We start from the raw sequence: 27,063 nt of genomic DNA, 5'->3' as shown, positions 1-27,063 counted from the left end.
GAAAGGGGGAAACCACATGATCTTCTCAGTTAATGCAGAAAGGCGTTTGGCAATATCCAACACCCATTTTTTAAATAAATGCACTCAGGAAACTATAAATAGAAGGAAACTTCCTTAATATGATGAACAATACATACGAAAAACCCAAAGCTAACATAAAACTCAATGGTGAAAGACTGCAAACTTTTTCCCTAAAATCTGGAACAAGACAAGGATACCTGCTTTCGCCACTGCTGTTCAACATTGTACCAGAGGTTCTGGCCCGACCATTAGGCAAGAAAAAAAATAATAAAAGGAATCCAGATTGGAAAAGAAAATGTCTTTTTGAATGACATTATCCTATATTTTTAAAATCATGAGGAAGCTACAGGGAAATTACTAGAGCAAATATATGAAATCCACAAAGTGGCAAGGTACAGATAAACAGAAAAATCAGTGATGTTTTTATGCACTAATGACCAATTCAGAAAGGAACTCAAGAAAACAACTTGATTTATGATAGCAACTAAAAGAGTAAAATATTCAGGAGTAAATTTAACCAAGGATTTAAAGAACTTGTACATGGAAAACTACAAATTGTTACTGAGAGAAATTAAAGAAGGCCTCAATAAATGTTAAGATGTTCCATGCTCATGAATTAGATGACTTAAAAGCATTAAAATGTCAGTACTGCCTGAAGCAATAAGGGAGTCAATGAAATCCCAATCAAAATTACTAAAACCTTCTTTGTAGAAATGGAAAAGCTAACATCAAATTCCTACGGAAGGAGAAGGGGTCCCAAATAGCCAAAACCATCTTGAAAAGGAAGAACAGAATTGGAGGACACATACTTCCCAATTTCAAAACATATTGCAAAGTTGTAGTAATCAAAACAATGTGAGACTAGCACAAGGACGGACATCTAGACCAACAGAATAGAATTGAGCATTTGGAAATAAGCTCACATACCTATGTGCAATTGAATTTTGACAAGGGTCCCAAGTCAGCTCAATGGTGAAAGAGTAGTCTTTTCAACAAACGATGCTGGGAAAATTCGATAATCATATGCAGAAGTATGAAAGTGGACCCATACCTCACATCATATATAAAAATTCACTCAAAATAGATCGATGACCCAAATATAAGTGCTAAAACTATAAAACTCTTAGGAAAAAACATAGTAAAATACTTTCAAGACCTTGTATTAGGTGATGGGTTCTTAGAGTTTACACCTAGGACATGAGCCAGCATGTCCTAAAGAAAAAATGAATTGGACTTCATCAGAATAAAAAACTTCCGTGCATTAAAGGGCATTGTCAAGAAAGTTATAAGCACTGACACCATGGTAGAAATACTTGAAAACCATCTATCTGATGAGAGTTTACTATCCAGAATATGTCCAGAACTCTTATAACTCAATAACAAAAAGACAAACCCAATTAAAAATGGCCATAGGACTTGAACAGATAGTTCTCCAAAGAGGATATACAAATGACCAATAAGCACATGAAAAGATGTTCAGCATCATTAGCGGTTAGGGAAATGCAAATTGAAATGAATGAGATAACACCTAACATCCACTAGAATGACTATTTAAAAAATAGAAAATAGCAAGTATTGGTGAAAAATGAAGAATCAAGAGAACTTATTCATTGTTAGTGAGGATGTAAAATGGTGGAGCAGTAAAATTGTGTTAAACAGTCTGGTGTTCCTCTAATAGTTAAGTATAGAATACTGCATGACGCTGAAATACTACTTCTAGGTATATACCCAACAAAATTGAGAGGAGGAATTTGAACAAATATTTGCACACCAGTGTTCATAGTGGCATTGCCAAAAGATAGAAGCAAATCAAGCACCTTTGCATGGCTTTCAAGTACCTTTGCATGGCTTTCTTTTATTCCATTTAGTATATGTTGAGGCTAATTGTACAAGTCTATAATTTTCATTAAATTTGAAAAAACTTTGCCCATTAATTCTTCAAATATTTTTTCGGTTTCCCCCCTCCTTTAATTCTAGATACAGGTATTCTAGACACTTCTATGTTGTCCCAAATATTTTTTCAATCTTTTTTTCTTCTCTGTGTGCTTCATTTTCAATAGTTTCTATTGCCATGTCTTTAAATTCTTTGAACTTTCCCTTTGCAGTATCTAATCTGCTTATAGTCAATTCTAGTGTATTTTTCATTTCAGATATGTGGATTCTATATATATATGGATTTATATATATAATATATTTATATATATATGGATTCTATATATGTTCTTTATTTATAGAATCCATATACATTACATATATATGGATTCTCTATGTATTTATATATATATTACATTACATATATGTTCTTTTTATATCTTCAGTTTATCTCCTCATTATACTCATGTTTTTCTATCCTTTTTTCAATATAAGCAACATTTTAAAATACTAATTATTTTAAAGTCCCTTTCTGCTAGTGCTATAATCTTCATATTTTTGAGATCTGTCTCTGTTATTGACTTTTTCTCCTGATTATAGGTCATGTTTTCCTGCATCTTTGCATTCCTGTTAATTTTTATTGGGATACCAGACATTATAAATTTTATGTTCTTGGGTACTATATTTTGTGGTATTCATTTAAATAGTGTTAGAGTTTGTCTGTCATGCATTTAAGTTTTTGAAATTGCTTGAATCATTTGGATTCTTTTTCTTATTCTTATAGTGAGTCAGGAGCAGCATATAGTGTAGGACTAGTTTAACCCCAGTTCAAAAGCAATGCCCTGGGTGGTGTGACAGTGGCTCAGTGGCAGAATTCTCAGCTGCCATGCCGAAGACCTGGGTTCAATTCTCAGTCCTGCTCATGCAAAAAAAAAAAAACAATGCCCTGTGGAGGACTTTGCCCGATGCTTCGGGTGTCAGGAGATCTTTTTACTGTAGTTGGTGGGACACAAAGTATGTCCATTTCTGTAAAAGGACACTAATTATTCAGCCTCTTCCTTTCCAGTGGTTCTTTCCCTAGCCTTTGGTAGTTTCTTCCCAGGCATATACAAACTACAAGTATTCACTGGGACTCTTCTGTTGTTATGTGGGGGCTGTTGAATCTTCCTCCTTCTGGACTTGGCCCTGTGAATGCTAGTTGCTTTGGCTATCTGAATTCCAGTCCTTCATTCTGCATCAGTCTGGAAATTGCTTCTATACAGGTTCACCTGTTTGTTTTCCTTCACTTAGGGACCACATAAAATCTAAAACCATCCTTTCAGATAGTTTATCTAGTTTTCCAGTTTTTCTACAGTGGGAGGATAAGACCTTTTTCTCTTTTTCCAGCTTGGTCAGTAGCAGAACTGAATGAGTGAATTTTTAAGATCTTTTAAAACTTTTTTCTCTATAGAAATAATACATACTCATTTTGGAAAATTTTGGGGTTGGAGGAAGAAATACAAGAAGAGAAGAAAATCACCTAATATCTCATCATTCAGGAATAAGCACAGTTCCTGGGATTACTTCTAGACTTGATAATATCCTGAGGAAGAACTGCTTCTAGAAATTGCATCTAATTAGATAGAATTGTTTCATCTTCCTCTGTCCTAACCAATTACTGACCAGGAGAAGGAATCCTAGTGATTAGCTAAACCAATGAAGATTGAATCTGGAATATGGATATAAAGTCATCTTTCCCTGAATCTTGAAGAAAGACTAGACCCTCATTTGGCCATAAAGAGGAAGAGGAAAGGTCTTTGGGGTAGGCAACCAACCAACTCCACTGGTTACATAACAATGTCTGTGGTGAATGATTTTGAATGACTACGTGACTGTATTTTTTATAGAGATAGGAGATAGAGTTAGAGGGTTATAAAGTTGAAATATATGAGTATTGAAAGATGAATGATGGTCTGGAAGAAGCACTGAACGGTAAGAAAGATACACATTTTATGGCTTGATTATGAAGTACATTTTATGTCAAAGAATGAGCAGCTTCTGTTTGAGATACTTGTAAGGGAATTGGTATCTTTAGGGGAGAGCCAGCCTTCTTTAAGTCTAAGAAGTAGAGGGATCATGTAATAGAAAGGCAGAAAACATAAGAGAGTCTGTTAACATTGCAAAAGGACTTCCAGAGAGCAAGTATCTTATCTAAAAAGCCATTCAGTATTTGATATAGCCTTTCAGACCTTAGATCAGCTTGAAACCAACATTTTTAGAGCATAACTATGCCACTATTAATCATAACATCACCACTGAAATTTTCCATATACCTTGGAGCCACTAAAGTAAAATGATTTAGAATTTAGTGTTTCATTTCTGATTGGCAGTACTTGTCTAACTGTCAAGAAACATTCTGTGGACATTTATTTTACTTTAAAAGAACTCTTTTCCATGTCTTTCCCTCTCCCATCCCCCTCATTTTTTTTTCTTTATATGCTCAGTGGTGTATTAAAAAATCTTAAAGAAATGGTACATAAAATTCAAGTAACTATACAGAGGCGTGTAAAAGCAGCCCAAGTGACAAGATAATTAACACTTATGTCTTTCTACCCAGTGGTGTGTGCATAAGGTATTTTCCCTTTTGTCTGTGCATCCTTGGCAGAACTGTATGGGTCCTAAAAGAAACCAAACCCTGGACAAGATAGAATATGAATGTGCCTTGAGTATTTGGGTCTGAAGCCTGGGCTGCCAGTTTCTTAAATCCCAAAAGCATAATGGAATTATATGCATTACCATGAGCCTGAGATATTCAGCTAATTTAATGTAGTCATTAAGAACACAGATTTTAGAATCAGCTCAACTAGAAATGGATTCAAGTCACCACTTACTTTTAGTGTGACCATGCATAAATTATTTAACCTCTCACATCCCTATTTTTGAAATAGGAATAATCATAATAACTCATATTACAGAGTGGGGTGTGAGGATCAAATGAGATAATGCATGAAAAACAGGTTTATTTCATTGGCTGGCAAACTCTATACAATAATTAGTAGCGGCTCCCACTGTTATCACCACTACCACCATCATCATTATCACTATTGAGTAAATATCCAAATTTCAGGAGACTTTTTGCAGATCATTTGAACCTTTGTCTGTAGTTTGTAAATCAGTTGGGTTTAGTGAAACCCTTTTATTCGGCATTAGAAATTAACCTTCACTTGTTAATGGTCATCTGTCAAATTTCTGGGGTATCCTAAAAGGTATGATCCAACCAAACCCAGTGCCTTTAAAGTGGAGATAATTAGGAATTCAGGAAGTGTGAAGAAAATATCTCTTTCCCTTTAGAAATTGACAGTGACCTCTGAATTTTAGGTTTCTTTTGTTTTTGTGGGTTGTGTGTGTGTGTGTGTGTGTGTACGTGTGTGTGTGGATTTGCTTTGTGTGGATTTCATCTCATAACACCATAATTTGCCTTATATTTTGTTTTAGATATTTGAGCCCTGGATCCTGGCAGAAAAAAATGTGTTTGTTTGAATTTAATTTGCTTTTTTTTTTCTAGATACTAATTTTTCTTCTGTCTCTGAGGACTCAGCTTCTTTCTTATACGGGCTTTGGCAGAGGTCATGGGGTAGCACCTCCAGGTCTAAATTGAGGTGTCCTTCCAGGCTTAAAGAGAATTATTTCTGATTACGATGCTGTAAATAGCACAGCTCACACAGTCATGTAGTTTGACATACAGCTTTAGAAGAACATCGGCATTAAAGACACTTGCTTTGGAAATGTCCCTGATGCCTGTAGCCTTTTCTGTATTTCAAATGATGAAGTTCTTAACAGCTTTATCCTTACCATGTAGCAGGCACAGTTCATGCAACGAATAGGCTGCACTTGGCTATGGCCCTTTTTGTTACAACTGTTGTTCCTTCTTTTCTTTGTTGTCTTGGAAGCAAACACCTGAGACGGAAAGAAGCTGTGTTTTAAACATCAGTTTAAACCCATTTTAGGAGATGGAAAGCCAGCATCCTGTGTGATGCGACAGTCAAGATCATAATTAAAGTATTACCTGAAGTCACTTGGGAACGGGTTCCCACTGTTGGTGGAGCTTTGGATGACCAGTTTCTGTCATTGATCAGATTGTTTTCCCAACTCCTGAGTATAGGTTTCCTGGCCTGTAGAGTGAGGACCATTATAGTGGGAAGTATGGTATAGAAGGCTTTGGAGCACCTTGTTCCTTTCCAGAATAGTAAATCAGAGTCCCCCAATTGGCAAGATGCATTCTATTACCTTCCTGTTCAAATACCTGGCTTATTCTGTGCAAAGGACTGATGAGTTCTGGGGAAAATGGTGGATCACTCTGAATTTAAAAAGATGTAATTTCTCCTCAATTCTTTGCAACCAAATGTGCCCTGGATTTGAATACAGAGTTTGTTATACTTCTAATGTACCAATATTTTGTATATTTTAGGGAACTGAGCAGATAATTAAAAACTGGAAATATTTGGTGTTATAAGCCATAAAACAGTGGAAATGGGAAAGAAAACAGGTAAAGGAATATTGATAAAAATGATAACTGTAATAAATAACATTTCCATGGCTGTTTACAAATGGCTTTTATGTATGTTATCTCATTTGAATTAATAACAATACTAAGAGACAAATATAGTAGGGTTTGTATTTCTTGTTTATGGATGGGCTCAGAGAGGCTAAATGAGTTCATTTATTCACTCTCATGGCTTCAGTTGTCACACATATACCTACTGAAGCTCTTAAGTTATCTTTACTCTGGACGAGTACAATAGCCTTCTAACTGATCTGTGAGCCTCCTGATAACTGCACAGTTCCTTCTGAAAACATGAATGTAGTCAAATTACTATCCTATGTAATATTCACCAATAATTTCTGATTTTATCTCCAGTTGTCAGCATGTTCCTTTGCACAAAGTAGGGGTTTCATATGTATTTGGTGAATAAATGAACAGTTTACTGAATTAATTAATACTGATAAAAAGTAGTTGAGCTGGAATATGGAACATAGACCTCCTTACTTTGAGTATACACAGAGAAAGCTTTGGAAAGTCCAGCTCAGATACAGAATGACCATTCTAGTGCATGCAAGATACAGTAGCCAAAGTTTGATCAAAGAGATAATCAAGTCTCAATGTCCTTTGCTCTGCTATCACCTGATGAGCAATTCTAAATATTCTATTTTGTCTCTGAAGTCTTTTGTTTACCAACTCATTCCCAATAATAATTATGTCTTAATAGAGTATGTTCATTTGCAAGGAAAGAGATCTATTCAAGCTGGTTCAAGAATAAAAGAGGGCTTAATTTAAATATATGGATATTATAGAATCCAAGAAAAAGATCAACATTAGATTCATTAGGGGAGGGATCATGTCTGCCTTGCTCTCTCCTATCTCCTTAACACCTGCTATAGTGCCTGACATACAAAACTTACTTAAGAAATATTTGTTACATGATTAAAAGTGACTCAGCAACTACCTCAGTTTCTGTATCTCTTCAGGCAGCTCTGAGGATGGGAGAGAGTGAAAGTAGGACGTAGCTTGAAATGGGTGTCCGATGATGAAATAGCAGGGCAACCTAGGATGTGGGTAGATTATGGTAGGTAATAGATCAGTGATTGGTAATGTTAGTACATGTATCATACTACCAACTTCTATGGATTTTAAAGCCACTCTCAACCAGTAGTCCATTCTCAATATATCATCTGTATAATACATAATATGCAAATCTCAAGTGATGGAAATAGATTGGCCTTTTAAATTTGGATAATTAATTCAGTAACTTGGAAATACTAAATTCCTTCTCTAAACCTCAGTTTCTTCATTTTAAGTTACAGTTGTACTTATCTCGTAGACTTGGAATGATTAATTACATCACAGTAAATATACGTAGTAAATGCTCAATAACTGGTAGCCTCCATTATCATTGTCATCAGAAGAATACTGGGCTGGAAGTCACAAAACTTGTATTATAAGCTCAGTCTTGCCACCAGCCATCTGTGTGGTCTTGGGAATTCATTAAACCTGTTTAGGCTCCTCATTTATAAAATGAGAAAGTTAGATTAGATGATTTATGAATTTCCAAATATTAAGTTCCAAGATATTTTAATGTCTGTGGAGAGTTGTCATAAAGTTTAAATGGGATAATGCATGCGAGATGCTTTGCAGAGCCTAGTATATAAATAAATGTGGAAACAACAAATATTAAGAATATTTATTATAGTTTTCATTACACTTATTGTTCTAGTTTGCTAGCTGCCAGAATTCAACACACCAGAGATGGATTGGCTTTTAATAAAAGGGGATTTATTTTGTTGGTTCTTCAGAGGAAAGGCAGCTAACTTTCCACTGAGGTTCTTTCTTACGTGGAAGGCACAAGATGGTCTCTGCTGGTCTTCTCTTCAGGCCCCTGGGTTCCAACAACCTTCCCCGGGCTGACTTTTTTCTGCATCTCCAAAGGCCTGGGCTGAGCTGCTAGTGCTGAGATGAGGAATGCCGAGCTGCTTAGCAGTGCTACATTGCAATCTCTCATTTAAGCACCAGCCAATTAAGTCAAACATCACTCATTGCAGCAGACATGCCTCCTAGCTGACTGCAGATGTAATTGGCAACAGATGAGGTTCACGTACCATTGGCTTATGTCCGCAGCAACAAGACTAGGTACGCTCACCTGGCCAAGTTGACAACTGAGTCTAACTAACACACTTATGTATGATGCCATGCTCCTCAGGGGACTTACACTCAGAGTATATGGAAATAGAAAACAGGCTTTGAGTGATTGGTATCAGGGGCTCTTATAAATAAAATAGCAATTGAAGTAAGATCAATTATTTTTTACAATAATCTTTATATATGATTATTTAAGGAAGAATTGTGTCAAAGTCTGCTTTATACTGTTTACTTTTGCATGCTGTTGGTTTAGGAAGAACATCAGACTATCTGCTCAAGACTTAAAGCATTATAGTATGTTGATAGAGATGCTGATGTGACTGTGGGTAAAAGCAGAGTTGCCATGATGAAACATGTTAGTTAAGCAGTCCTGAATCTCAGAGGAAACTTTTTAGAAACTTTGGCATCTAGTCATGAATACTGGTAGATATAGATTTGAAAAAGAAAACTTGGCTCTCAAATCTAGAAAATGTTCAATCATTGTAGCAAATGGTACCATTTCATACCAAGGGATTCTTGTGAAAAGTTAAAATTTATTTCCTTTCCAATTAAAGTGTGTTTTTCTACTTCCAAAGAAGGCTTTTCAAGTTGTGTCTGAGGGATTTGTTGTCTTCTTAGAGAGCCATCTTTTGGAGAGAGACAAATGGGGAAAGTTTGAGCCCACTAAAATTTTAAACTTCATCTCCCTAGGTTATACAAAAAATAGCAGATGCCCCTTTTGTTAGAGGACATACAGTGCTTGAAGATGCAAATTTCCTATGGGTAGGAAATTCAGATTTCTTAGCTGCTATTCTCAGCCTCATCTGTCTGAATTGTAATTTTAAAACAGGCTTTTCCTTTTTGCCCTATTCCATATGAGAAACATTAAGGTCAGAAGATTGATGATAGACTCTCACGTCATATGCAGGAAAATAAACTTGTTTCCTATCATTTGCATTGCTCTGTACATGTGAAAATCTAAGGATAATTAGTTGTTATTACTTTAATATGATGAAAACAATAACTTGTTACATGTGACAAGCTCCATGGTTAATGAATTTTGTCTTTTTGGTTGACTGACTGGTTAATGGAATCAGAAAATATTTTTGGTACATCTCTTCTTTACAATAATGCTTTCATTCTCTGCTGGAAGGAATAGGGACTTGGGTAACCAACTGGTCTTTCTTAAAACATACACTTCTTTATTCATTTTAACATTTGGTTTCTCTCTTTCTCAGTTCAGTTCTGTATTATTTTTAATTCTCATTTTGATTTAATATTTGCAGTGAAATTTAACAGATTTGTGAGGTAGAATCAGTAAGTAGGCAATTTTATATAAATATAGTAATCAACAGTTCATTATTCTTTGTGTTCTTGTTTTCATTGTTCTTTCCTTAGGACTGGGCGCACTACACATTTTATATGAGAAATAAGATTTAAAACTCAAGTACAGTGGGAATATGTAAGATGCAAATAGGGGCCATGTCTGGTGTCATTTCTCAGTCACACAACACTCAGTCAATCTAGGTAAAAACTTCTTTGAAAATTTATGGATTGTGTGGCTTTGTTTTTCCCCCACCTCCATGGTCTTTATCACATCTTTTTAAAAGCGAGATTGAACTTAGGTTCTCAGATCTAAAATGATCTAGAAAGAGCAAAAACTGCAAATTTCTTCTTTCTGTCAAAAATAGGCAGTACAAAAGCTCTGCTTTGTCAGCTGTTGGCTTCCCACGCCTGCAAGATTTGTCAGTGCTAGATGATATGCCTTTTTATGATGTGCCTTTCTTAGCTATGGAGAACTCAAATACAAAGCCTTCTGCCATTAAGAATGGCAGTGTCACTTCTCTTTGACTACATATGATGGACCTTGTCTCCTCTGGGAGGGCTTTTTTCAGACATGGGTCAGTAAGTAATGCCCACTCAGCAGTTATTTTGGTTTATGGGATGAGGTTCCTTAAATTCCACAAGATAAGGCAGTCATTGTCTCTTTGAGCCATTGCCAGACACTCGGTCATTTGATAGTAGGTGCTGCCAACCTGAGAAGTGGGGGCAGGCAACCTACTCCTCCTCACCATGGCCTAAGATGCCATCCTTGTCAAGAAAATGGAGATGGATCATGCAGTGCTAACCTTGCTATACATCACTGTCAAGCACTGCTATTGGCATCCAGAGATTGGCCAACACAGACAAATTACCTTTTCTGGTAGCAGATGTTACCTTGGATTGTTTATGGGGGATATTAGTGATGAGGGAATGCAAAAGATCCACTACAGGAAGACCTATGATTCCCAATTAAGCTGTTTTTTTCCCTGTGGCAAACTCTTCTAATTTGAAATTCTGTCTGCCTGTCTGGTTAGTGTGGTACTCATCCCATCTCTAACTAAGGAAAGTGACTGGGTTCTCTTTGAAATTGTTTACATGCTTCTTGTCCTGGTTTTATTTCAAGAATTTTTTTTAATTAGAAAGATCTAACTTAAATAATATTTTCCAAAAGGCCATTTTCATGCTGCATGATTTTGAGAAGAGGAGCAGCTTTTTTTGTTGTTTTTATTCCAGCCTTGGTGTTTCTTTCCTCTTTCTCTTCATTTTCAATTTTAGCCCTTATTTTTTCTTATCTTCATGACCTCATACACTTTGGAAGTTTTAGGGAACTCAGAAAGATTGACATGTCACTTCAGTGAAGAAACTTAAATATATATTGCGGTTATTGCTACTTTCATATCACTGGATTCTAATTCCAGACTTGATAAAATATGTTTTCCTATAATTTTACTGCTTTTTAATTAGAAACTTTAAAAAACAGTTATTTAACCATAAGTACATGGAATCTTGAATAGAGTGTGAGATTTTGTTGGTTTGTCCAGGTTAGTGTGATATCCTGATAAATCCCAGAGTGATTTGGGCAGTGAATAAGGAAGTATTTGCAAAGTCCCCTTGGAGGAATGGGGAGAAAGGAGGAAATAAATTTCCCCATTTGGAGAATTTCTGATATTCTCACAAGCAATGGGACAACCAAATCAATAGGCCGAGCTCTCAATTTGGGGGTTCACCCCTTTGAAACTTATTCCTGCAAAGGATAGACCAAGCCTATTTAAAATTATGCCGAAGAGTCACCCCCAGAGAACCCTCTTTCTTCTGTTGCTCAAATGTGGACTCTCTCTCTAAGCCTGCCGTCCCTCCTATGTGTAACATGACTCCCAGGGGTGTAAATTTCCCTGGCAACGTGGGACAGAAATCCCAGGATGAGCCAGGACCCAGCAATGTGGAATTGAGAAAGCCTTCTTGACCAAAAGGGGGAAGAGAGAAATGAGACAAAATAAAGTTTCAGGGGTTGAGAGATTTCAAACAGAGTTAAAAAGTTGTCTTGGAAGTTATTCTTATGCGTTATATACATATTCCTTTTTAGTTTAGGGTGTATTGGAGTGGCTAGCGGGAAGTACCTGAAACTGTTGAGCTGTATTCCAGTAGCCTAGATTCTTGAAGACGATTGTATAAAGATATAACTTTTACAATTTGACTGTGTGATTGTGAAAACCTTGTGTCTGATGCTCCTTCTATGCAGGGTATGAACAAATGAGTAAAAATTATGGATAAATAAATAAAATAATAGAGGGGACAAAGGGTAAAATAAATTGAGTAGATGGAAATTCTAGTGGTCAATGAGGGGAGGGGTAAGGTATGTGGTATGTATGAGTTTTTTCTTTTTATTTCATTTTCTGGAATGATGCAAATGTTCTTAAAAGTGATCATAGTGATGAATACACAACTATGTGATGATATTGTGAGCCATCAATTGTATACCATGTATAGAATGTATGTGTATGAAGATTTCTCAATAAAATAAAACAGTTATTTAAAGATGTTCATTTATCCCCATGATTATGACCTTGAAAACCTCCAGGACCATCTTCAAGGAGTAGAAACAAAAGCTCATCTTGACCACTGAAAACCAGAGACCTCACCATTTGCCCCAGAGTAGTAATTTAGCTGTCTCTGTCTGTTTTATCATCTAGCTCTAAACATCACCTCCAGTGAAAATTATTTCCTTATCATTGCTGCCTTCTTCCATCAAGCCATTTGTACCTTCCATTTACTCTCATAGGCGAGAGTCCTAATGTTTGTAGTAAGCTAGAGTGTCTCAAGCAAATCTGATGCACGCACTGCTCTTACTTGTCTCCAAGTGTTTACAGTGGGCATTTTATACATTTCATATTTCCTTTGGCTTTCATTTCATGTTTTTAGGGCTGATACCAGTAAACTATTTATTTTAATTGGTTCATTTTAAAGGGTGTAAACCAGGAAACTGTACTAAATACCATGTCTTTTGAAAAATTATTTTAATTTTAAAACCTTAATACCTTGTCTATTGTAAAATTATTTAAGGTTGACAAGACTTCTTCTCAGGTCTACAAGAGCCTCCCAAAACATTCTAACCCATCTACTGCATTTAGATGGAATAACACTTACACATCTCAAAAAAAAAATGATTAAAGTCCTCATTTTTATGATATTTAAGAGAATTTTTCATGCCTTCTCATCATTATTTGCTCTATCATTTTAGTATATAACAGCTTCTGATTTTGGTTTTTGATGTTTTAATTAAACCATCTTTTAGTCTACTTTTAGTGTGACAAATTTAAAAATAAAATTATCCTTGTTCTCTGTTTCTTTGTTTAACCTGTGGGGGGGGGGGGGGCGGCAGGGGGAACAAGCCCCCAAATCACCTTAGCATTCCCAATTTCTTCTAAGATTGGAATTCATAAAATATGAGGAAAAAAATCATTGCCAACACTTCTATTTAGAAAAGCTGACATTCTTAAATACTAGTGTGTCAATGTATAGAATTTTTAAATCCTACCTATAATATCGTTTTACTGTTATTTTCCGTGTATCTCCTTCTTCCCCTAGAAGGAGAAGGTGATATGATAAGGTCGTTGGTGAAATATCTACAGTCAGATAGATGAATTGAGGACTATGTTTTAATTTTTGTTTGATCATTAAGTAGCTGTGAATTTGGACAGTAGCTTTTTACTCATTTGTTACATATGAATGTACTAGAATATCCACCTGGACTAGATTATTAGGAGTTACCCATTCAAATGTGATGAGATAGGTTGGGAAGTGTTCTGACAAAGGCAGAACTATTTACAAATTCAGGGAGGAAATAAAGAGCATGACATATTAGGGAACTAAAGTTAGTTAATTATGACTAGAAAAAAAAATTAAATGAAGTGAGTAGCAAAAGGAAGTAATGGAAAGATAAGCAATTGTTAGATATTGTATGATTTTGAAAGCCTTATTAAGAAATGTGCAGGAGGGCGGGCCGCGGTGGCTCAGCGGGCAAAGTGCTTGCCTGCTATGCCGGAGGACCTCGGTTCGATTCCCGGCCCCAGCCCATGTAACAAAAACGGAGAAACAGAATACAATAAAACAAGAAAATGTTTAAAAATGTTTCCCTTTCTTCCTTCTATCCTTCCTTCCTTCTCTCTGTCTTTAAAAAAAAAAAAAAAAAAAAAAAAAAAAAAAGAAATGTGCAGGAGAGAAGCCTGATCAACTGGGGTTTTAGAACGACTACTGTGGCAAAAGTATGAAAAATGCTTAGGAGAGGAGCAAGATTAGATAGAGAAACCAGTTAGGATTTGAGTTGGCAGATAAACTACAGGACCCCCAATTACATTTGAATTTCAGAAAAATAATTAAATTTCAGATAAACAATTTTTTAGTATAAGCATATCTAAAATATTGCATAGGGCAAGAATTAAGCTAAGGGCTTAGAAAGTATTACTTTAGCAAGAAGAAAGCCACAGGTGATTTTAGAGTGGTACTTTTAGTGGAAGCAGGGTGGCAGAAACCAGATGCAGAGTGGTGGAATGAATAGAAGATAAAGAAATTGAAACAGTGCTTGTAAGCAACTCTTTCAGAAACTGACTTAAAAGAGTGAAGAAAAAGGGGTTATTCCCTGTCTTTGAGCATTTCAGTGGTTACTTTTCTTTATGTTGCCATTGTTTAAGTCTAATGATTTGGGAATATTAATTGCAAATAACTGGATGTTATAGGTAATGCAACCAAGAATAAAAGAGAAATAGTTATTTTCTTTCTAGAAGCAGTCAAGTTTGTGTAATTATCTTTCTCTTTTTTTTTTCTGTCTTCCTCTGCCTTTCCTTTTTAACTCGTGTGGCTTCCTGGGAAAGTCAGTTGGTCTCTTCAGCTTTTCACCAAATCCCAGTAACTCAGACAACTTGAGGCCTGCTTTCCCCTCAGACTCACTGGAATCTGTCAGCTGCCTGCCTGTCAATGGATGGAAACAAGGTGGACCATAAGCCCCTGTCCAGGCAATTAACAAAGGGAAAGGGTGAGGTTTCTTTGCTTTCCCCTAGGTAGGCCTTTTTGAGAGCTTTTCATAAGGACCATTTTAAAGAGAGCTGTGCTTTTAGTACTTGAAATGTTCGTATATCTCTTATACTTCCAAGCACTTAAGATATTCCTAAAAAAAGCACAGTTGGTCATGGAAAGAATATTCTAATGTAACATAAAAAACGATTCTTTTTCATTTCCTTTCCTTCATACTAACCTAAATTATTTTTTAAACGTGAAATTCCCTCTTTTAGTAAGGCCTTGAAGTTAAAATGCCCAGTGCTTTCTCCAGAGCTCCTATTACACCTAAAGTGAGTTCTTTGCCCCCTTACCTAATAATTACCAATTTAAGGTCTCAGGTTTCAGTCACAGATTGTCTTCTTTTTTTTGTTTGGTTTTGTTTTTGATGGTTTGCTTATTTGTTTTAAGCAGAAAAAAAAGAAGAAAAGGGAAAGCACCACCCCAAACTGAGCCCTTTGTGGCAAATCTATGTTCTCTAATAAGCTGAATCCTCAGTCTAGCTCCTCATCTGTAAAAATAAAGTGATTAGCCTATGTAAGCCCAGTGGTAGGCAAGTGTTTATGTTGATACTGATCAAATGCAAGCATTTAACATAGACCTTGGATCATTGTTTTAATGCTTTATATTAAAATTCCCATTGTATGGGAAAATACTCAACTAATACTAGGATAATTCCATGAAGCGAAGAAGTAAAACTAGAAAATTATAGCATTTGGTAACTTCCTCTGGACAAACAATACAGAACTTTTTATTTTGCCACATAAAAAAAAAAGATCTTTGATAATGAAGACTTAATATTTTTAAATTTTTAACTCATTGAAGAAATGGCCATATAGGGAGAAAATGCATAATGTAATTCTATTGTATCCAAATCCAATACTTTTCACATGTGATTAATTTTGCTGACATGTATAACTGTAACCTAGATATTAAAGCAGACCCAATATCAAGTTATACTGTACTTGATTGGGATGGGAGCTCAAGAATATGTTTGTTTCAATCCCATACCTTTAGGCAAATGAAATATTATTACCTTCATTTTTTACAGCTGATACATCTGGCATTCAGAACTGATATGACATGCCCAAGGTCACCTACTAGTAAATTGTAGAAAGGGCTAAAAAGCCAGTTACATTAGCCAATGATCTGTTCTTTTCAGGTGGACATCACGTAGGGTATGAGACTCAGTTTTCCTAACAGATTCTGAGGCTATCCATGAAATGTACAACAAAAAAAATTATACACTTTCATGTTTGGAAAGAGTTGTGCTGACATTTTTTAAAAATCTAGCTCTTTTTACTTTGGCAACATCCTATGTGAAACTTACCTTAACCATTTATCTGATTTGCAGCTTTTTTTCATAGTCTAGTACAAAATACCTCTACCTTCTACAAAACCCTGGTAGTGACTCTTGGTGCTTTTCCTTTGAATGCTCAATGTTTATTTTGTATCTTGTGCTTACAAAATATTCTGTAGTGATAACTCAGGAATTTGACTGCTATGATTGGCTGGGGACTGAGGCAGAGTTTCTTTGTCTAGAACATACATGCTGGTCAGCTATCATCATTAAAAAAAAAAAAAGTTGTAATCTGCTGCTTTCCAAAAATGATTTGAAACTACTTTCATCAGGATAAATTGAAAAAAAAAAATAAATAAATCAGAAATTAGAGAAAATGGATTGAAAAGGAGTGAGACAACAATACCAATGTAGGCACAGAGATAAAACAAATATTTACTAACAGACATGGTGGAAAATATTCAGTGTATAACTCTCATTATTTAAGAGGATGGCGTATTTTAAATTCCAAATTCTAAAATAAATTTCTCGTATTCAGAACTGAATAGAAGCTTGGGTAATACTAAGGACATTTGCTTCAGTCCCATTCTTATAGTCAATGAAAAAATAGAATTCATATTGTTATTGATTTTTTTGTAGTGCTCTTTCCCTGTCATTTCAAAGTCCTAAGTCATTCTTCACAATTTTATGTTAGTTTACATTAATTACAAGCAACAACATATAGAACTTGCTGTTCAGTGCTTTAGGTAATTGCCACAAGTGGCTATTTAGTATTTGAAATGCAGCTTATTCAGAAATGAGATATGTTGTACATGTAAAATACACATTGGATTTTGAAAACAGTTAAAAAAAATATATAAAATATCTCACTAATAATTTTTAAAATATTGATTACATTGTTAAATGATAATATTTTAGATACATTGGGTTAGATAAAATATATTATTAATTTAAAAATTACTTTCACTTGTTTCCTTTTACTTTTTAAAATATATGTACTAGAAATTAAAAATTTACATCTGTGGCTGACATCTCTATTGAAAAGTGCTTTTCTAAGGAATTGACTTTTACTGTTATGTTAAATCCCCTTCAGAATCCTTTCTCATTGTAAAGTTTCAGATAGTTCCAACTTTGTATATATGTTCATACAACAGAATATCAGTACTGAACAAACACCTGGACAAAATTAAGACCTTAAAAGCATAATTAAAATAACAAGGATATAAAGTTACGAGCTTGAAACACCAGTCTCTCATCTCTCAGAAAACCCACCTTTTCATGGCAAATCTTCAACTTTCCTAGAGATTATGCACAGAAGCCTGCTGATTGCTAATTGGGAGAGACCTCTTTCTACCAAAGTTTAAAAAGGTCTTTTATGAAATTTGCTCTCATTATTTACAAAGTATTTGGGAACTCTGGAGAAAAATTATGACTTTGCAAAGATCTACATATTTTTATGATTTTGTTCTTCCTACTAATTAAATGGAAAAGAGTATTAATATGTAAATAAAGAAACATGCAAAGTAAATATTTGTTCTTAGGTGTTCTAGGGTAAGGATGCAAATTAAAATAGTAGAAAGACAGGCATACAAGAATTAACTGGTTCACTGACTTTTTTGGCTTATATTTTTTCATCTGTAAAAGTCCTCAGTAATGATAAATGCCTCCTTCAGCTTTATGACTCTAGGGTTGTAGGTTAAAGTCCTAGAACATCATAGGTATCCTTGGTTATTATTTATCTGTGAAATATTCCAGGGAGGAATCCGGTGCTGTATGGCATGACATTGTCCTGTCACTTGTTATGATCTTAACTCTCCCTAACCCATCTTTATCTACAAAGAATCACACAGTGCAAAATCCACTTTAATTTAAGGAGTACAAGTAAAATCTTCTATCCATCATTTAGAAGACTATTTCATTAGACTAAGAAAAGCACTTTATTTCTGTTAGGCACCTAGTACCCATGGATTCAATAGAATGATAGGAACTTACAGCATCTCCTTCCTTTAAATCTTGGAGAGAAATTGTTTTCTAGTTTGCTTTGTTAGATTTAACCCACTGTTATAGTTTGCTAGCTGCTGGAATGCAGTATGCCAAAAATGGAGTGGCTTTTAATAAGTTGAAAGTTAACAGTTTTAGGCCATGGAAATGTCCCAATTAAGGCAGGTCTATAGAAATGTCCAATTAAGGTACCCAGGGAAAGATACCTTGATTCAAGAAGGCCAATGAAGTTCAGAGTTTCTCTCTCAATCTTTCTTGGCTGGAAGGGCACATGGCAAACATGGCGTCATCTGTTAGCTTCCTTTCTAGCAACCTGGAAGGCATTTTCTTTCTTCATCTCCAAAAGTCGCTGGGTGGTGGACTCTCTGCTTTGTGGTGTTGTAGCATTCTCTGCTCTCAGATTCTCATGGCTTTCTCTCGTCATTCTCTAGCTTTTTCCAAAGCGATTCTTCTTTTAAAGGATTTGATTAAAACCAATTAAGACCCACCTGGAATGGGTGGAGACATGTCTCTATCTAATCTAGACTAAAACCCACTCTTGAACAAGTCACATCTCCATAGAGATAATCTAATTAAAGTTTTCAACATACAGTTCTGAATAGGGATTAGAAGAAACGGCTGCCTTTACAAAATGGGATTAGGATTAAAACATGGCTTTTCTAGGGCACATAAACCTTTTTGAACTGGCACATTCCACCCTCTGGACTCTATAAAAAGACATATTTTCCCCATATACAAAATACATTCAGGGCGGGCCACAGTGGCTCAGCAGGCACTGCCTGCCATGTTCTTGCCTGCCATGCCAGAGATCCAGGTTCAATTCCTGGTGCCTGCCCATGCAATAATAATAATAATACATTCATTCATTCATTCATTTCATAACAATATCAGAGAACCTTAAACCATTTCAGTAACATTGCAAATACAATACTAGGTTAAAACCAGTACTCTATCTCAAAGTTAGTTACAGGCATGGTCTGTCCTAAAGCAAAGTTCTCCCCTGACTCCACTGGACCTGTGAAACAGAACAAATTATTTGCTGCCAACATACAAAGAGGAACAGCCACTAATCTCTTTAAACCACTTGCTAATTATTCTTATTTGGTAGGCAAGAAATGGAAACCAGCTTCTCCAACTTCCTAAATTCATTCCTCTTTACCTTAATCTTCTATCTCCAGGCAATGTATGCTGTCAGTGACAGTTGCTGCAAGCGAGCACCTGGACACTCATTTCCTCCCAGTGGCACAATATATGGTACAGCTAGATGGAGATTGATTGGTATATTTATTTAGCAGCAGCATGAAAGTTCCTTCATGCTTGTGGCCATTTTCTAGATTATTGCGGAGTAATTCCTAATAAATTAAAAAGCCATGTCTTTTCTGCCCTGGTTCTTAATTGTCTTTTACAGCAAAAGGAGCTTGGAGAATTGAATGTCAGAAACAATTTATAAATTTGTTTGAAGTACTGATTTGATATTTGTCATCAGACTTTATTATTATCATTTTTAATCAGATTTCCTACAAAGATTCTTTGAGAATAAATTGGAGCTAGCCTTCGCATCCCTCACCCTTCTTGAGGTGGAAGACCTAGTGAATACTTACATTTTAAAATATGAAAAAGCCAAGAATAATTTACATCAGAATCATATCTTAAATAAGGGTAGCTATTTTTTAAGATTACGTATTCATACAAGCACACTTATACAAATACAGTCAGATGATTCTCCAAGAAGCTTTCCCCTCCCCCCTTTTCTGTTTCCTTGACATCTTTCTCCTTAGTTCTTACTTCCATATGTTCTGGCCAACCATCCTCTGGCCAACAGAGCCTGGAGTGGATTCCCTGTGGAGTCCATCAACTCTTCTCTGTAATTAGCTTAGTGGAGCCATTGTGAAGTGATGCAAGAAGGCTTTAGCTTCCCCAGAGCCACAATTGTAGTCTAGCACACTCCTTATCTGTTGCTCCAGGGAGCCAGATACCAGGAAACCATTATATTAATACAGCAACAGCAGCTCATATTTTTTTAGTCCCATGAAAACCACACGCGACCTTACATGATCCTAAAATATAAACAAGTACCCAACATACTTTAGGTTCTGGGCTCTGAGTTTTTTTTCTTTTCTGAATTTTTGACAGAAACCAGATCTCCAATCTATACAGTGAGGGTAGATGATGCTATCTTGTCCATAGTCTGAACTGGAAGTTCACTGAGAGAAGTAGTGCATTGATTTTAGCTAGGGACCTCTGGTTAAAATTTTATAGGTTGTCTTTTTGCCGTCTTCTTCCTTGAGTAAATCATGTTTTCCCCCCAACAGTTGCTATTTTCTCTATTTGCCAGATTTAGTGGACTGGTTTTGCTTTTCAGAAATATATTTTACCTTGTTGTTTATCTTCTTTTAAAAATTGTTCTTGTAATATGAACATTTGCAGAGTCAATAGAATTAGTTTTATATTCTCTTTCTTACAACCTGCTTTTAATATACACCCATATGTCCTACCTAGATGAATGGATTCTAAGACAGCCATTTTAACTTCTCAAAGCCCTTTCTGATCCTTTCTCTACCATTATATTCTAATTTAGCATTGTATGCCCTTTATGAAATGTATATTTTTTCTTCTACCAAATGTGAATGTACCAAATAATTTTAAAAGTTTATTTGTAATCTTTTTTCCTTACTCATCCAAGTGACAGAGTTAGTTAATGTTAAGAGCAGCCTTCAAGAAGTCTAGAAAGCATTTACAAATTAATGGAATCTCCCCTTTTTTCTCTTTGGTAACTTCATTTAATTATAATGTGGAAGTAATAGAGATGTGAATTTACAGGACGTTTTTGATAAATTAATATTATTTGTAAAAACAATTGCCACATCTCATAAATTTAAGTGTGCATGAGAATACAAGAGAATGCTTGGTATTTGATGAGTAAAATAAGTTTGTAATTTTCTTTTCCTGTTGTTTCTTCACCAACAATATACCTTTCTTCCTATAACTTTTTACACCTCCTTTTACTTTTTTAAAATGAAAATATTTTCTTCATAAACTTCTATGAGATAGCAATTTCCTCTTTAAAATATTTTGCATGTTAGGAAATTGGATCTTGGAGTCAGGCCCTGATGACAGCTTAGACTCTGAGAGGCCACATCATGATTAGACAAGGGCAGGAGAGAGCTGCTGGGGAGAGCCGATCTCTCTAAAGGATGGGTCGGTGCAGAGCAGGGACTCTATTTACCTGAACATCTTTTGCAAGAGGAAGCCTTGCTAATCTCATTGGAACCTTGACTTAGTCCCCAAGTGACACAAGATGGTCAAAGGTAAGTTTCTGTGTTAGTGAAGCAAGCACCTGATATCCTTGCTAATGCTGAGGCCACATTGCAGAACTCCAGGCTTTGTAAACTTTGTTGCTGGCTTTATTCACATAGAGACTGTAAACCCACTACAGATCTTGGAATCCAGAGACAAGTCCAGAAAGACTTGTCCATTTTGTCCCATGTATCTGTTGGATCCATTTGGCCACAGCTGCTTATTTTGTCTCCTTTTATGATGCCAGAACGAGGATTTTTACTGGTAGCTCTAGGGGGAAGCTTCTTGTGTATACGTATCATGTGTTTGGGTATGCATCAGCCTAGTGCAGCAGACTGGAAGGCCTCTTTCTTGCCTTCCATGTGTAGTTTTCTTCCTCTCTATCAAGCAGCATATGGGAATTTGAGTGTGCAGAGCAATTCCAGTTGCCAAATCTTGAACAAGTTATATCTCTGGTAACCAGAGAAAGTAGTACTAAATCCACACCACTTTGTTTAAAAATTATGGAGTATCATATTTTTCTTCTGAAATTAAATAAAGTCCATCAAATAAAATCCAATGCATACATGTCTGACAAAATTACTTCCAACAACTAGTAGCTGCCTAGATTCAAATAATGATTTGTGAACAGTTTTTAAAGACAATGATAGGAATGTATGCTCTTTCAAAATATTTCCCATCTGAGCATTTTTTTAAGACATAGAGGGTTTTGTATAAGGTTCTGGTCCCACTTTTTAAAGTAATACTTAATGACTTGGGTTGTAGGCATTAGTGAAATGTTATATGAAATGAAATTCCAAAATAGTTCATTAAATTAATTAAAATATAAAACATATTACACACCTGTACACAAACTATTCTTGTTTTAGGCATTTCAAACAAAAATGGCTATCATAAATGGAAGAAGATAAACTATATAGCATGATTAGCAGCATTATTGTTTCTATTTGCCTTGAGAAGAAAATTAATTTATAAATGAATTCTATCATATGTATAGCCCAAGTGATTAAAGTTCTCTTTTTTTTGCATGGGCAGGCACCGGGAATTGAACCCAGGCCTCTGGCATGGCAGATGAGAATTCTGCCTACTCAGCCACCATGGTCCACCCGATTAAAGTTCTTAAAGAATAAAATTTTAAACTGTACAAATGCTTGATGAAGTCCATTTTATAAGAAACTTGGTATAAGCCACCCTTAATAGCTCACAACAGCCATTATTTGTGATAATCTTACATAAGGGAGTCTCAAGTCAGATACACAATTTTTCCGTACTATGCTGCTGTTGAAACTAGTTCTTTGAATTATAGCCACAGCCCACTTTTTGAAAGCCTTAATTGTCAGGTGGTCAGCTTAAATAAGCTTCCCATACCTGATAATTTTATCCAGGGTTGCTAGATTGTCACTATTGCTCCTGCATGATTCAAAGCCATGCTGCATCATTTGAAAATGAGTATCTAGGCAACTTTAAGCTATTTATCATATCCTCTGTACGCAGGAACTCTACCTGAGTCAAAATGCAGCAATGATCAAAGTGATCCACTGCCCTACACATGTCTAACTCAAAAGAATTACTCTGTGATACAGAGTTTGATTGCTTGGGAGCTGGTTACACATTCTTGAATCTCATTATTGGTCATGCTCCCTGGAACTAATAAATGATGCTGATGAAATCACTCAGGAATCTGGACGTGATGCATATTTAGTTCTAAGGATCTCATTTTATAGACCTAATTTTTATGACACACTGAATCTGCTAGATTCCCAAAGGACATGGAGACCTTTTAGATTTGATTTTCCCTTTTGTAAGTCAGGAAATCAATAAATGACAATCATATCAAGGTATAGCAAAGAAATAAATTTTTATATATAACTTTGAGAAATGTCTATTTACTATATATTCAGCTTCATATTTATATTTTTCTCATTGTTTTATGTGTATAATTCTTCCCATGTAGATAGTAAACTCCTTAAGCATAAGGACCAAATCACAGAACCTAACAATTATTCAAATGCTCTACAAACTTCTGTGTTTTAATTATATTACACAAATAACAAGATTCATTAACTGTATATATTCTTTACTGCCAGCAGAAGTCTTTGGCTTGCAATAAGCTAGGGGCTCTTGACCTGAGTATTATTAAAAAGTTTTAGGGAGTTTGTAAGCTTCCAAATAATAAGGAGTTCAATGATAAGAGAATAGGTTTTGCAGTCATAAAATCAGTGTTTGAGCCCCAACTCTCTACTTATTAGTTCTATAGACGTGAGCAAATTACTTAACTTCCTTAAGTTTCAATGTCTTTAGCTAGAAAAGAAGATAATATTTCTTATAGTATATTCCTTATAGTGCTGCTATGAGGATTAAAAAAATAATATATGTAAAGCAGTTGGCAGAGGGCTTGGCATATCATAATTGGTTATTAGTATTTTGGATGAATATGCATTTCTCTAGGAAGAAGGTCCATAGCTTTCACTGAAGTCTCAGAGGGAGTTCTGTAATTAGCCACAAAATAGCAATTTATGTTATAAAAATTCCAATAAATCTATAAATTTTTTTTGATCTCTTTATAACTTTGTGACTCAGTATACCCTTAAAAACCTAGTCAATTTTTGAAATATATCTTACTAGCATAAGAAAGTATTAATATTTTAAAATATAAAATGAAAATGTGCATACAAAACATGACCAGGGGCACTCATTTCATAATTTTAACTGAGGCTGCCACAGAGACGTAAGATTGTGAAGGTTTTTTTCATTCCTCTTAATATTTTGTAAACTTTTAAAATGAGTTCATAGCACTTTCATAATCAGAAAAAAGGAAATGGCAAAAAGTATAGTTGAAAAGTAAACATTTCCTTTTTCATGTTTGCTTTGAGATACTTGAGTTTCTTTTTGTTTTTTATTAGAGAAGTTGTGGTTTACAGAAAACCATGTATAAATTACAGGGTTGCTATATACCACCTTATTATTAAGAATTTGCATTGGTGTGGTACATTTGTTACAATTGATGAAAGCACGTTTTTATAATTGTACTATTAACTGTAGTCTATGGTTTAACTTAGAGTGCAGTGTGCTGTGCAGTTCCATGGATTTTTTTTTAATTTTTATTCTAGTACCATATATACAACCTAAAATTTCCTCTTTTAACCACATTCAAATATGTAATTCAGTGCTATTATGTTCACAATGTTGTGCTACCATCACCACCATCCATTACCAAAACTTTTCCATCATCCCAAATAGAAACTTTTTACATTTTAAGCCTTAACTCTCTGTTGCCTACTGCTTCCCTGTCCCCTGGTAACATATATTCTAGGTTTGACTCTGTGAGTTTGCTTATTATGATTATTTCATATCAATGCGTTGTTTTTGTCATAAATCAGCATTAAGTGTCCATCACATTTTGACTTCGCAAAGTTGAAGACATAGTAGCTGTCCAACTTTTGAGTTTGCTTGTGTGTGTGTGTGTGTGTGTGTGTGTGTATTTAGGGGACTTACACAAGACCTTTTGATTTCATTATAAGTAGGGCTCAGGGACAATAAAACTTGACATTCTTAACTGTTACTAGTATTTGTCCCTATAGCCCTGTGCAGTTATCTTGTTAACGATGTAGAAACCAGAGTCATAAATTGAGCACGTACCCAAGGCGCTACTGTAAATTGCAAATAGCATTCATGTGATCTCTTTGACCCAAGACTAAATTAGGATAGAGTGAAGAGAAGAAAGAAATTTTGGAAGTGGAATGGAAGTAGAAGTCAAGAACAAAGAATATACTAGAAGTTTTGACAAGTGCAAATGTTTCCTACATTTTTGCCGTGAGGTTTATTCAGATGGGTCTTTTCATATCTGAAAATACTCATTTGCTCTAAAACCAAGTAATGGATTGGGACAGCCTCTGCTGCTAGGATATGTGTGTGTATGTGTTGGCAATAATGCACTCATGAGATAATACAAATAATCAGTGAGGGAATAATTAATGATGTGACAGGGAATATTTTTTGATAAATGCTTTGGGAATGAGGTGACAGGCATGAAATTAGAAAATTCCTTCAGTGATCTAAAATATAAATAGCTTTCGGAACTGAAAAGAGTTTCACAGCTGAAGATTTTATTGTGTTGAGAGGAAAAACTTTTTCGCTTCTCTCCCCCATCCTCCTCCTTTGCAAGTTGTTTGTCCATTCACAAAACAAATACTTCAAGCCCAGCGCGGCTCATGGGAATAAATTTCAGGTCGAATTAGTACAGTTTCCTTGCTGTCAGGATGCTGGAATTAATGGTGTTTTGATGACACGAATTTTGAAGGGCAAACAAAGAAGCTGAAGGGAGAGAGACATGACTCCTTAGAAGCTTGGTCCTCCTCTCCCCCAGCCTCTCTTGTCTTCCCTGTCATCCGTCTGCCAATCTCCCTGTCCATGGTTAGTTAAAGGCGCTTTTTATCCTCTTTTCTTTCCCACAGAGTTTGCCAGATCCGGCCCGGTGCCTGGGTTCCAGGAGGACACGCTGCAGTTGGCCTTCATCGACTTGAGACAAGTAAGTCTTTGTGTTTTTGTTTTTTGTTTTTCTTTTAAGATGTGTGACTGAAGACCATCAGGTCTTAAGGAAAAGGGGAGGCAAGGGGGATTGGCATTGGCGATTCACACTGGAGACCCAAGGGTTTTTCCCTGTGTTTGAGGCCACCTCTTTTATTTAGCTATCTGGGATCCTTAGCTATGGTGAAGTTAAAGGTTTTGTGGGTAGAAGGGAAGATAGAGGGTGGGAGGAGGGACCTAAAGAGCAGAGGGACTCAAGTGACCCTCAAGTGATGGGATCCATTGTGCTGTAGTTGGCTTCTGCAAACACAGCAAAAAGATAACTTGGCAAGCCATTGCTAAGCAGGTGCACTGATGCAGAGACTGCTTGCATGGAGAACTTTTGTTTGCAATAATGTGAGCAGCAGCATTTAAGAAGAATGAAATATTTTATTTTCTGTATTGTTGGTTTGTTGACTTTTTCCTTCTGCCGTAAGTCTTCCAATCTCATCCTTTGCAGTATATAGTCAGACATGAGTAAGTATTCGGTTATGAAGATGATTAGCAAAGATCCTGATCAGTCATGCTAAACTAATAGGCAACCCTGTTATAGTTATATGATGAAAGTTCATACATAGGCACACCTGAGTTTCGGCAAGACCATCTGATAGAAAGAGCAATTCAATAGGGCTGTTCCTTGCAGACTGAAATGGGTGGGTTGGTAGGCCTTGGTGATTCGGATATGGAGGAACTGGATGGGTGGGGGCCCAAATAGGGAGAGTGTTAACTAGGCTCTGTCATCTCTTCACTCTGAAGATGGATGGGGTTGGATAGAAAGTGTGAATGAAGTAAGAATCAATGACTGATGTTTCTCTCCTATTAAAACAATCTTTTTTTTTTTTTGTCTGTTTTAAAAATGGGGCTGGCTTTGTTTCTCCTGCCATAATGATGCAGTACCTCTTGTTTTCAGAGCTGACATAGTTTGCATTCTGAAAACTTTTAGATGCCCAGTGTATTTCTTAAAGCTGTAGGACCCCTTGTA

General features: G+C 35.7%; 1 protein-coding gene across 5 annotated transcripts in view; it reads left to right on the top strand.

The window, feature by feature from the left end:
* The window catches only part of EXOC6B (exocyst complex component 6B), an 870,074-nt gene that overhangs the window by 659,914 nt on the left and 183,097 nt on the right, over nt 1–27,063 (top strand). For all 5 annotated transcript variants that reach the window (XM_077134552.1, XM_077134551.1, XM_077134550.1 and 2 more), the window contains one exon: nt 25,970–26,043. In XM_077134552.1, the coding sequence (XP_076990667.1) occupies nt 25,970–26,043 (74 nt within the window). The remainder of the gene's footprint in view (nt 1–25,969; nt 26,044–27,063) is intronic.

The sequence above is a fragment of the Tamandua tetradactyla genome, chromosome 17 (assembly GCF_023851605.1).
Source record: "Tamandua tetradactyla isolate mTamTet1 chromosome 17, mTamTet1.pri, whole genome shotgun sequence".
In the NCBI taxonomy this organism is placed as follows: domain Eukaryota; kingdom Metazoa; phylum Chordata; class Mammalia; order Pilosa; family Myrmecophagidae; genus Tamandua; species Tamandua tetradactyla.
Note: the sequence above shows the minus strand (reverse complement) of the source record. Positions and strands in the feature narration are given on the sequence as shown.